The sequence below is a fragment of the Heterodontus francisci genome, chromosome 6, assembly GCF_036365525.1.
Source record: "Heterodontus francisci isolate sHetFra1 chromosome 6, sHetFra1.hap1, whole genome shotgun sequence".
NCBI lineage: Eukaryota > Metazoa > Chordata > Chondrichthyes > Heterodontiformes > Heterodontidae > Heterodontus > Heterodontus francisci.
This window is the reverse complement of record NC_090376.1, coordinates 89698643-89710893: the sequence shown is the minus strand read 5'-3', so window position 1 is coordinate 89710893 and position 12251 is coordinate 89698643. Positions and strand designations below refer to the sequence as shown.

General features: G+C 47.0%; 1 protein-coding gene across 6 annotated transcripts in view; it reads right to left on the bottom strand.

Moving 5' to 3' along the window:
* amotl1 (angiomotin like 1) overlaps positions 1-12251 on the bottom strand; it is a 187524-nt gene that overhangs the window by 127960 nt on the left and 47313 nt on the right. For all 6 annotated transcript variants that reach the window (XM_068034020.1, XM_068034019.1, XM_068034016.1 and 3 more), the window contains exon 4: positions 8293-8560. In XM_068034020.1, coding sequence (XP_067890121.1) covers positions 8293-8560 — 268 coding nt within the window. The remainder of the gene's footprint in view (positions 1-8292; positions 8561-12251) is intronic.

Below are 12251 nucleotides of genomic sequence, written 5' to 3'. Positions count from 1 at the left end.
ATTGCAGAGGCACTGGCCATAATTTTCCAGTGTTCAAGGGGACTGGAGAATTGCAAACGTTACACCCTTGTTCAAAAAGAGGGCGTAAAGATAAGCCCAGCAACTACAGGCTGGTCAGCTTAACCTCGGTGGTGGGGAAGCTTCTAGAAGCAATAATTTGGAATAAAATTAATTGTGTAAATATGAGTTAATTAGGGAAGGCCAGCATGGATTTGTGAAGGGCAAGTCATGTTTAACCAACTTGCTGGAGTTTTTTTTTAATGAGGGAACAGAGAAGGGTAATGCTGTTGATGTGGTGTACATGGACTTCCAAAAGGCATTTGATAAAGAGCTGCATAACAGACTTGTGAGCAAAGTTCTAGCTCATGGAATAAAAGGGACAGTAGGAACATGCATATGCCATTGGCTGAGTGACAGGAAACAGAGATTAATGATTAGAAGATGCTTTTCAGACCAGAGGAAGGTTTGTAGTAGAGTTCCCCCAAGGGTCCTTGATAGGACCCTTGTTCTTCCTGATACATTATAATTACCTAGACCTTGGTGTACAGGGCACAATTTCAAAATTTGAGGATGATACAAAACTCGGAAACATTGTGAACTTTAAGGAGGATAGTGTAGAACTTCAATAGAACATATATAAATGGAATGGGCGGACAAGTGGCAGATGAAATTTAATGCAGAGAAGTGTGAAGTGATTAATTTTGGTAGGAAGAACACGGAGAGACGATATAAAATAAAGGGTACAATTCTAAAGGGGGTGCAGGAGCAGAGGGACCTGGGCGTATATGTGCATAAATCATTGAAGGTGGCAGGTTGAGAGAGCAGTTAATAGAGCATACAGCATCCCCGACTTCATTAACAGGGGCATACAGTGAGCAAGGAAATTAAACTTGTTAGAACACTGGTTAGGCCTCAACTGGAGTACTGCGTCTAGTTCTGGGCGCCACACTTTAGGAAAGATATGAAGGCGTTAGAAAGAGTGCAGAAAAGATTTACAAGAATCATTCCAGGGATGAGGAACTTCAGTTACGAAGATAGATTTGAGAAGCTTACCTTCCGGGAGCGCAGCAGACCTGTGGGGAGAACGGCGAGAGCGGAGTCTATAAATCCAACCCGAGTATCGAGGCCCAGTCTCTTACCTTCCGGGAGCAGAAAGGAACGGAGCGGACCTGTGGGGAGAACGCCGAGAGCGGAGCCTATAAATCCAACCCGAGGATCGAGGCCCAGTCTCTTACCTTCCGGGAGCGGAGCGGAGAGGAACGAAGCGGACCTGTGGGGAGAATACCGAGAGCGGAGCCTATAAAGCCAACCCGAGGATCGAGCCCAGTCTCTTACCTTCCGGGAGCGGAGAGGAGAGGAACGGAGCGGACCTGTGGGGAGAACGCCTAGAGTGGAGCCTATAAATGGGCAGCACAGTGGCGCAGTGGTTAGCACCGCAGCCTCACAGCTCTAGTGACCCGGGTTCAGTTCTGGGTACTGTCTGTGCGGAGTTTGCAAGTTCACCCTGTGACCGCGTGGGTTTCCACCGGGTGCTCTGGTTTCCTCCCACAGCCAAAGACTTGCAGGTTGATAGGTAAATTGGCCATTGTAAATTGCCCCTAGTGTAGGGAGGAGAATGGTGGGGATGTGGTAGGAATATGGGGTTAATGTAGGATTAGTATAAATGGGCGGTTGTTGGTTGGCACAGACTCGGTGGGCCGAAGGGCCTGTTTCAGTGCTGTATCTCGAAATAAATAAATAAATCCAACCTGAGGATCGAGGCCCAGTCTCTTACTTTCCAGGAACGGAGCGGACCTGTGGAGCTCTTCCAGCGTGCCAGAGTTTTGAAAAAAAAAGTGATGTCAGAGGAGAGCTGCAAGGTGATTGGTTGGTGAGTAGCAGCTGTTAGAATATCTTAAAAAAAGGGGAAGTTTTTTTTGTTGAAAAAAAAACCTCGGGTGATACGGTGAGTACTACTGAAGTGTTTTATTTTTAAGGACTTGAGATTGGAGTGGGTAGAACAAGGCCCCTAGTGCAATTAGTATTTTTTAATTAAGGGAGTAACTAATTAATCTAAGGGTGAGTCATGGCAGGAGAGCTCAGTCCCATGATATGCTCTTCCTGCGCTATGTGGGAAATCAGGGACACTTCCAGTGTCCCTGGTGACCATGTGTGCAGGAAGTGTATCCAGCTGCAGCTACTGGCTACCAACATTACAGAGCTGGAGCTGCGGGTGGATTCACTGCGGAGCATCCATGATACTGAGGACGTTGTGGATAGCACGTTTAGTGAGGTGGTCACACTGCAGGTAATGGTTGAACAGGCAGAAAAGAGATGGGTGACCACCAGACAGAGTAGTAGGCGCAGGCAGGTAGTGCAGGAGTCCCCTGTGGCCATCCCCCACTCAAACTGTTGGATACTGTTGCGGGGGGGGGGGGTGACCCCCCAGGGGAAAGCAGCAACAGCCAAGTTTGTGGCACCACGGAGGGCTCTGCTGCACAGCAGGGAAGGAAAAGGGTTGGAAGAGCTATAGTGCTAGGGGATTCTATTATAAGGGGTGCAGATAGGCATATCTGTGGCCACAAATGAGACTCCAGGATGGTATGTTGCCTCCCTGGTGCTAGGTTCAAGGATGTCTCGGAGCGGCTGCAGGACATTCTGAAAGGGGAGGGTGAGCAGCCAGAGGTCATGGTCCATATTGGTACTAACGACATAGGCAGGAAGAGAGATGAGGTCCTGCAAAGTGAATATAGGGAGTTAGGCAGAAGGTTAAAAAGCAGGACCTCTAGGGTTGTAATCTCAGGATTACTCCCTGTGCCACATGTTAGTGAGGGTAGGAATAGGAGGATAAGGCAAATGAATGCGTGGCTGAAGAGCTGGTGTAGGCGGGAGGGCTTCAGCTACTTGGATCATTGGGATCTCTTCTGGTGCAGAGGTGACCTGTACAAGAAGTACGGGTTGCATCTAAAGTGGAGGGGGGACCATTATCCTTGCGGGGAGGTTTGCTAGTACTACTCGGGAGGGTTTAAACTAGTCTTGCAGGGGGGTGGGACCCAAAGTTTTAGTCTTTCCGATTACATAGTTGAGGCAAATGCAGAGGTTAAAGCAAACAAGTCCAGCAGGCAGGCCAGGCAGGGGCAGGACAGGGAGTGTGGTAGGTCTGGTAGGCTAAACTGCATTTACTTTAATGCAAGAAGCCTTACAGGTCAGGCAGATGAACTCAAGAGCATGGATCGGTACATGGGATTGTGATATTATAGCTAATAAGGAAACGTGGTTGAGCGATGGGCAGGACTGGCAGCTCAATGTTCCGGGGTACCGATCCTTCCGGCGTGACAGACGTGGAGGTAAGAGAGGAGGGGGAGTTGCACTGTTGATTAGGGAGGACATCACGGCAGTACTTAGAGAGGATATCCCGGGGGGAATGTCCAGTGAGGCCATATGGGTAGAACTCAGAAATAAGAAAGGGGTGATCACTTTGATGGGATTATACTATAGGCCCCCCAATAGTCAGTGGGAAGTGGAGGAGCAGATATGTAGGGAAATCACAGATAGGTGTAGGAATTATAGGGTTGTAATAGTAGGTGATTTTAACTTCCCTAATATTGACTGGGACTACCTTAGTGCTAAGGGATCAGATGGGGAAGAATTTGTTAAGTGCGTCCAGGATAGTTTTCTGAAGCAGTATGTGGATGACCCTACTAGAGAAGGGGCTACACTCTACCTCCTCTTAGGAAATGAGGATGGGCAGGTGGTTGATGTGTCTGTGGGGGAGCACTTTGGGACCAGTGACCATAACTCTATTTGCTTCAAGATAGTTATGGAAAAGGATAGGACTGATCCTCAGGTTGAAGTCCTAAATTGGGGGAAGGCTAATTTCGATGGCATCAGACAGGAACTCTCAAAAGTTGAATGGGAGAGGCTGTTTACAGGTAAAGGGACGTCTGGCAAGTGGGAGGCTTTTAAAAGTGAGATAGGAAGAGTTCAGGGCCGCATGTTCCTGTTAGATGGAAGGGCAAGGCTGGCAAGTTTAGGGAACCTTGGTTGATGAGGGACATTGAGGGTCTGGTCAGGACAAAGAAGGAGGCATATGTCAGGTATAGGCAGCTGGGAGCAAGCGAGTCCCTCGAGGAGTATAGGGGATATAGGACTACACTTAAGAAGGAAATTAGGAGGGCGAAAAGGGGCCAAGAGATTTCCCTGGCAGATAAGATAAAGGAGAATCCTAAAAGATTCTATAAGTATATTAAGAGTAAAAAGGGTAGCTAGGGAGAGAGTAGGTCTTAAGGATAAGTGTGGCAATCTGTGTGTGGAGCCATGGGAAATGGGCGAGGTCTTAAATGAATATTTCTCCTCCGTATGTGCCATGGAGAAGGTCATGGAAGCTAGTGAGTTCAAGGGAGGAACAGAGATATCCTGGAGCATATCAACATTACAAAGGAGGAGGTGTTGGAGGTTTTGAAGTGCATTAAGGTGGATAAATCCCCAGGGCCTGACCAGGTGTATCCTAGGATGCTACGGGAAGCAAGGGAGGAGATTGCTGGGGCCCTGGCAGAGATTTTTGTATCATTGTTAGCCACGAGTGAGGTACCGGAAGACTGGAGGATAGCTAATGTTGTGCCTTATTTAAGAAGGGCAGCAGGGATAAGCCAGGGAACTACAGGCCGGTGAGCCTTACATCAGTGGTGGGAAAGTTATTGGAAGGGATTCTGAGAGACAGGATTTATATACATTTGGAAAGGCATGGTCTGATTAGGGATAGTCAGCATGGCTTTGTGCGTGGGAAATCATATCTCACGAATTTGATTGAGTTTTTCAAGGAGGTGACCAAGAGGATTGACGAGAGCAGAGTGGCGGACGTTGTCTACATGCACTTTAGCAAGGCCTTTGACAAGGTCCCTCATGGTAGGCTGGTCCAGAAGGTTCAAACACATGGGATCCAGGGTGGGCTAACAAATTGGATACAAAATTGGCTTGGTGTAAGGAGGCAGAGGGTGGTAGTGGAGGGTTGTTTTTCAGATTGGAGGCTGGTGACCAGTGGTGTGCCGCAGGGATCGGTGCTGGGCCCTCTGCTGTTTGTCATTTATATTAATGACTTGGATGTGAATGTAGGGGGCATAATTAGTAAGTTTGTAGATGACACCAAAATTGGTGGTATAGTGGACAGTGAAGAAGGTTTTCTAAGGTTACAACAGGATGTAGATCAACTGGGAAAGTGGGCAAGGGAGTGGCAAATGGAATTTAACGCAGACAAGTGTGAAGTGATGTATTCTGGGAAGTTAAGGCAGGGCAGGACATATACAGTGAATGGCAGGGCCCTGGGGAGTGTTGTTGAACAGAGAGACCTTGGGGTGCAAGTACATAGTTCCCTCAAAGTGGCAACACAGGTAGACAGGGTGGTGAAGAAGCCATATGGCATGCTTGCCTTCATCGGCCAAGGCATTGAGTACAAGAGTTGGGACGTCATGTTACAGTTGTACATAACGTTGGTTAGGCTGCATTTGGAGTACTGTGTGCAGTTCTGGTCGCCGCACTACAGGAAAGATGTGTTTAAGCTAGAGAGGGTGCAGAAAAGATTCACAAGGATGTTGCCTGGTTTGGAGGGGTTGGGTTATAAAGAGAGATTGGATAGGCTGGGTCTGTTTTCCCTGGAGCGAAGGAGGCTGAGGGGGGACATGATAGAGGTATATAAAATTATGACAGGCATAGATAGGGTAGATAGCCAGAGTCTGTTACCCATGGTAGGGGTGACTAAAACTAGAGGGCATGGATTTAAGGTGAGAGGGAGGAGGTTTAAAGGGGATCAAAGGGGTAAATTTTTTCACACAAAAAATAGTGGGTATTTGGAATGAGCTGCCTGAGGAGGTGGTGGAGGCAGGAACAGTAGCAACATTTAAGAGGCATCTGGACAGGTACTTGAATGAGCAAGGCATCGAGGGATATGGAATTAATGCAGGCAGTTGGGATTAATATAGATAGGCATTATGGTCGACATGGACGCGGTGGGCCGAAGGGCCTGTTTTTATGCTGTATGACTATGACTCTAAGCTGGAACAGTTTTCCTTGGAGAACAGAGCGTGAGAGGAGATTTGATAGTGGTGTTCAAAATCATGAGGGGTCTAGGCAGAGTAGATAGGGAAAAACTGTTCCCATTGTTGGAAGATTCGAGAACAAGAGGGCACAGATTTAAGGTAATTGGCGAAAGAAGCAATGGCGACATGAGGAAAAACCTGTTTATGCAGTGAGTGGTTAGGATCCGGAATGCACTGCTTGACTGTGTTGGAGGGAGGTTCAATCGAGGCATTCAAGAGGGAATTGGATTGTTATCTGAAAAGAAAGAATGTGCAGGGCTACGGGGAAAAGGCAAGGGAGTGGTACCAAGTTAATTACTCTTTTGGAGAACCAGTGCAGACATGATGGGCCAAATGGCCTGCTTCTGTGCTGTAACGATCCTGTGATTATGCAACTTTCAGGTAACTCTCTCAAAGTCCCTCACTAAATCCTCCCAATTTCATCCTCTCCTCTTCTGTTTTCCCCCTTTTTTTCTGTCTCAAGTTGAAGTATGCTTCCAATCAGGAGCGTGAACACTAGCTGATTGGTTTTTGTCCTTTGCTAAACCAGGGTTGCTAATATCAATTGCAGGGCCCCTAATATCACTGTTGCAAAGATCAACGAACAACTAATTTTAAATTCACCATCACCTTGCTCATAGCAACACTGTATGCAGCAACACACTGATGTGCCTCGTGTCAAGCACTGCTGTAGTGATAATGATGGGAAATACAAGGGTTGTGCAGGAGGACATCCCGCATCTCCAGGCTAATACCGTCTTGCTGCTGCTTCTTCCTCCCATTAATCTTTGGCAACTCAAGCCTTACGTCAACCACAAATTAGCATACACCACAACATGATAGCAAAATATATATTGAGAAGTCACATTATATTTCAAAGCCTGTGTTGTTGATATTGTCATGCTTGTTCCTTTTCGTGCTTCCCTAGGTACCAGAGGAGCTGAAAGTTGTCAGCCTGGAGAATGATGGCCCTAACACCTCACAGCACACAACAATACTTATTCCAATTGTCACAAGCATCCGTATAGGTACATTTAGATGGGGTTCTGAGTCAGCTTTCAAAATGGGAGTACCAGGTGAAGTGCACAGCATAAGTGAGGAGGAATAAGTGCAGATGGCAGCATAAGAGTGTGAAGCAATTGGATGGAGGGCCAGCTTAAGACCACCTCATCAGCAGAACTCCAGAATAGATGCCATCCAAGGTCCATCAACAAAAGGATATTTTTTGAGCCCGGTTAGTTTATGGAGTCATTTGAGAGGTGTGATGTTAAATATGGAGGACTTCAGAGGCTGTACCCATGCAATAGATTTTGACAACTTCACAGATTTGCAGTTCATCCTCGAATACATGATACCTCCAGGGCCATTGGCAACTGAACCCCTAAGTGGAGCTGTAGGCTCACTTTGGAACCTACTAAATGATGCTATAGAGATCTTGGGCTTGGCACCCACATCCATGAGACTGTTGTCTCTGTATTCACCATTTGGAGAAATTGGCTGGACGTGCTGAGGGAGTAACCAGCAGCAAAAGTAGGCACTGTTGAGGAAGCTCCTGCTCAGAAGGCTCAATATCCAATCCACCAAACTGTCCATGCAAATGATCCATGCAGAGAGCTAACCCAGGCATGGTGCTAGCAGTGACAAAATAATCTTTATGATCCAGAAGGAGGAGATAAAGATCCACACTCCAAGGAACACTAAGCAGCCAGTCATCTCATTCCCTTCCCTCACTTGGATAGCACTTTCAAGAAGCAGTACATTAGTTAGCAAGATACAGTCATCAGCTGCTGCAGCTGAAAAGTTGGGAATGCTGTGAATCAGGCAAACTGCCTTTGCACCTGGTTTTCCAATCATCACTCAGTCCAGCAAGATTCCCATCAGGACTGCAATCGCACAATTTTGGCACTGTACTGTTCATTTTTACATTATATTTTGTGTAAAAAAAAAGTGAAAATCATTTTCTAGAATTGTAATATACACATACGTAGAATTCTTTGGATTTATTGTTTCTGCTTTCTCATGATGCAACTTTTATTTATATTGCTTATATTTGCTGTTCTTTCAGTTTAAACAAAACTAATGGCAGTAACATTATTGATATTAGAAATCCGCTGGTTATATAAAACCATATTAAACAGCCATATGGTCAACAACTGCTGCAAACACCTTAACAATGAACTACCTTTGGATCCTTTAGAACTTGGCTTGCATTCAATTTGAAAGAATAAAAGAACCACAGTACCTTTTGTAGTTTTGCAGTTTTTTCATAGAAACCCGCCAGCTCCTGGCGAAGGGCACGGTTTTCTTCTGATAATATCTCCACCATCTGCTGTGCTCGTGCCACGATTGCAACTGCATCAACTGAAAGCTGCTGGTTTGACACACAGGCTGGCGGGGCCTGGGGAGGAGCAAGCTGCAACAGTTGGAACTGATTCTTTTCCAAGGAGCTGTGAGAAGACATGGGGCTGTGGTGCTGTGATGGCAGCTGTTGAAAAAATGCCTGGCATTGTCTGGGGGGGGGGGGGGGGGGGGGTGGAAATCACAAAAATAAAAATAAAAATCAATGCAACGGTACACAGCAGCACACATCATGAAAACTTCACAATTCTAGCTACGATTTGAAAAAGTTGTAGTCTCATGACTTAGGGCAGCTGTACGACATAGTAGGACTACATAGTTGTCCAAGCCCTAAGCTCTGGAATTCCCTCCCTAAACATCTCCACCTCTCTCGTCAAAACTTATCACTTTGACCAAGACTTTTGTCACCTGCCCCAATATCTCCACATGTGGTCTGGTATCAAGTTTTTGTCTGATAACATTCCTGTGAAACACCTTGGGACCAAAATGACCACAAAATCAAGAATTCACAGAGCAGACACGGCAACCCCATAATCAGTTCTCCGATCTATCCATGTGTTAAGCGAGACTCTGTGTGATCTAACCAAGGTTCAATACAGGTTTAACCTGACATTTAAGAGAGATAGAACGTGTCCAAGGAACTATAAACCAGTCAGCTTAACATTAACAGTAGGAAAATAATGGAATCCCTATTAAATGAGAAAATAGAAAAATCATGTAGAAACCAAAAACATTATAATGAGTACTCAGCAAATATTTTGAAAAGGAAAGTCTTACTTGACAAACCTCGCCGAATTATTTTCTACTTTTCAATTCTATTCCTCTGGAAATAAACACCAGTGCTTGGTTTACCTTTATGGCCTCATTAACCTGTGTCACCACTTTTAGTTATTTGTGTATTTGTACTCTAAAATCCCAGTGACATTCTTATTTTCCAAGTAATATGTGACATTGTTTTGTTACCGAAATGTAATACCCGACTTATCTGTTGAAACTCATTTGCCAATTATATGCCCTTTCTGCAATTTTATTATGTCTTCCTGTAACCTTTGGCAGTTCTCCTCAGTATTGACTATTCTCCCGCACGCACCCCCCCCCCACCCCAATTTGGTGTCATCCGCAAATGTAGAAATTGTGATTCTGATTTCAAAGTCTAAATAGTTACATAAATTGTGAACAACAGCGATCTCAGCACCGATTCTTGTGGGACCCCATTTTCCTCCTTTTCTGCTCCTTTTACCCCTACTCTTCGCTTTCTGTCTTACAGCCAGCTACTTATCCATTCTGGTACGTATTCCCTGACTCCGCATACTCTGATGTTATTCATTAATATATTATATGGCACCTTATCAAAATTTGGAAATCTATATAAATTGTATCTACTGCATTCCCCTTACCTACACTTTCAGCTAGCGCTTCAAAGAGTTCAGTGAGGTTGGTCAATTAAGACTTTCCTTTTTGAAATACATGCTGACTATTCATTATAATATTTTTGGTTTCTAGATGATTTTTCTATTTTCTCCTTTGATAGGGATTCCATTATTTTTCCGACTGTTAATGTTAAGTTGACTGGTTTATAGTTTCCTGGACATGTTCCATCTCCCCTCTTAAATATTAGTATAACGTTAACTATTTGTCAGATCCAGCACTACACCTTTTTCTAACAAAAGATTAAATATAATCTTTCCCCCCCACAGTGGCGCAGTGGTTAGCACCGCAGCCTCACAGCTCCAGCGACCCGGGTTCAATTCTGGGTACTGCCTGTGTGGAGTTTGCAAGTTCTCCCTGTGTCTGCGTGGGTTTTCTCCGGGTGCTCCGGTTTCCTCCCACATGCCAAAAGACTTGCAGGTTGGTAGGTAAATTGGCCATTATAAATTGCCCCTAGTATAGGTAGGTGGTAGGGAAATATAGGGACAGGTGGGGATGTGATAGGAATATGGGATTAGTGTAGGATTAGTATAAATGGGTGGTTGATGGTCGGCACAGACTCGGTGGGCCGAAGGGCCTGTTTCAGTGCTGTATCTCTAAAAAAAAATACATAATAGTGCTCTACTATTCTTTCTCGAGATACTTTCAAAATGCACAGATACAATCTATCCTGACCAGGGCTTTTATCCTCTGTAATAAAAACAAGAAATACTGGAAATATTCAACAGGTCTGGCAACATCTGTGGAGAGAGAAGCAGAGTTAACATTTCAGGTCAGTGATCTTTCATCAGAACTGGCAAAGATTAGAAATGTAATTGGTTGTAAGAAATAAAGTGGGGTGGGGCAAGAGATAACAAAAGAGGTGTTGATAGGAAAGGTCACATAATAACTGACCAGAAGGTTATGGAACAAAGGCAAATGGTATGTTAATGATGTGCTGAAAGACAAAGCTTTAGTGCAGAGAGGGTGTTAATTGACAGAACAATGAACAGCCTGGCCCAAAGCACAAACATGAAAAAAACAGAGAAGGGGGGAGAAGAGAGAGTAAGAGGGGGGGGGGGAGGAAAGAGAGAGTAAGGGGGGGGGGGAAGAGAGAGTAAGAGAGGGGGGGGAGAGAGAGAGTAAGAGAGGGGGGGGAGAGAGAGAGTAAGAGAGGGGGGGGAGAGAGAGAGTAAGAGAGGGGGGGGGAGAGAGAGAGTAAGAGAGGGGGGGGGGGAGAGAGAGTAAGAGAGGGGGGGGGAAGAGAGAGTAAGAGAGGGGGGGGGGAAGAGAGAGTAAGAGAGGGGAGGGGAAGAGAGAGTAAGAGAGGGGGGGGGAAGAGAGAGTAAGAGAGGGGGGGGGAAGAGAGAGTAAGAGAGGGGGGGGGAAGAGAGAGTAAGAGAGGGGGGGGGAAGAGAGAGTAAGAGAGGGGGGGGGAAGAGAGAGTAAGAGAGGGGGGGGGAGAGAGTAAGAGAGGGGGGGGAGAGAGAGAGTAAGAGAGGGGGGAGAGAGAGAGTAAGAGAGGGGGGAGAGAGAGAGTAAGAGAGGGGGGAGAGAGAGAGTAAGAGAGGGGGGAGAGAGAGAGTAAGAGAGGGGAGAGAGAGAGAGTAAGAGAGGGGAGAGAGAGAGAGTAAGAGAGGGGAGAGAGAGAGAGTAAGAGAGGGGAGAGAGAGAGAGTAAGAGAGGGGAGAGAGAGAGAGTAAGAGGGGGGAGAGAGAGAGTAAGAGGGGGGAGAGAGAGAGTAAGAGGGGGGAGAGAGAGAGTAAGAGGGGGGAGAGAGAGAGTAAGAGGGGGGAGAGAGAGAGTAAGAGGGGGGAGAGAGAGAGTAAGAGGGGGGAGAGAGAGAGTAAGAGGGGGGAGAGAGAGAGTAAGAGGGGGGAGAGAGAGAGTAAGAGGGGGGAGAGAGAGAGTAAGAGGGGGGAGAGAGAGAGTAAGAGGGGGGAGAGAGAGAGTAAGAGGGGGGAGAGAGAGAGTAAGAGGGGGGAGAGAGAGAGTAAGAGGGGGGAGAGAGAGAGTAAGAGGGGGGAGAGAGAGAGGGAGGGCGGGGGAGAGAGGGAGGGCGGGGGAGAGAGGGAGGGCGGGGGAGAAAGGGAGGGCGGGGGAGAAAGGGAGGGCGGGGGAGAAAGGGAGGGCGGGGGAGAAAGGGAGGGCGGGGGAGAAAGGGAGGGCGGGGGAGAAAGGGAGGGCGGGGGAGAAAGGGAGGGCGGGGGAGAAAGGGAGGGCGGGGGAGAAAGGGAGGGCGGGGGAGAAAGGGAGGGCGGGGGAGAAAGGGAGGGCGGGGGAGAAAGGGAGGGCGGGGGAGAAAGGGAGGGCGGGGGAGAAAGGGAGGGCGGGGGAGAAAGAGAGGGCGGGGGAGAAAGAGAGGGCGGGGGAGAAAGAGAGGGCGGGGGAGAAAGAGAGGGCGGGGGAGAAAGAGAGGGCGGGGGAGAAAGAGAG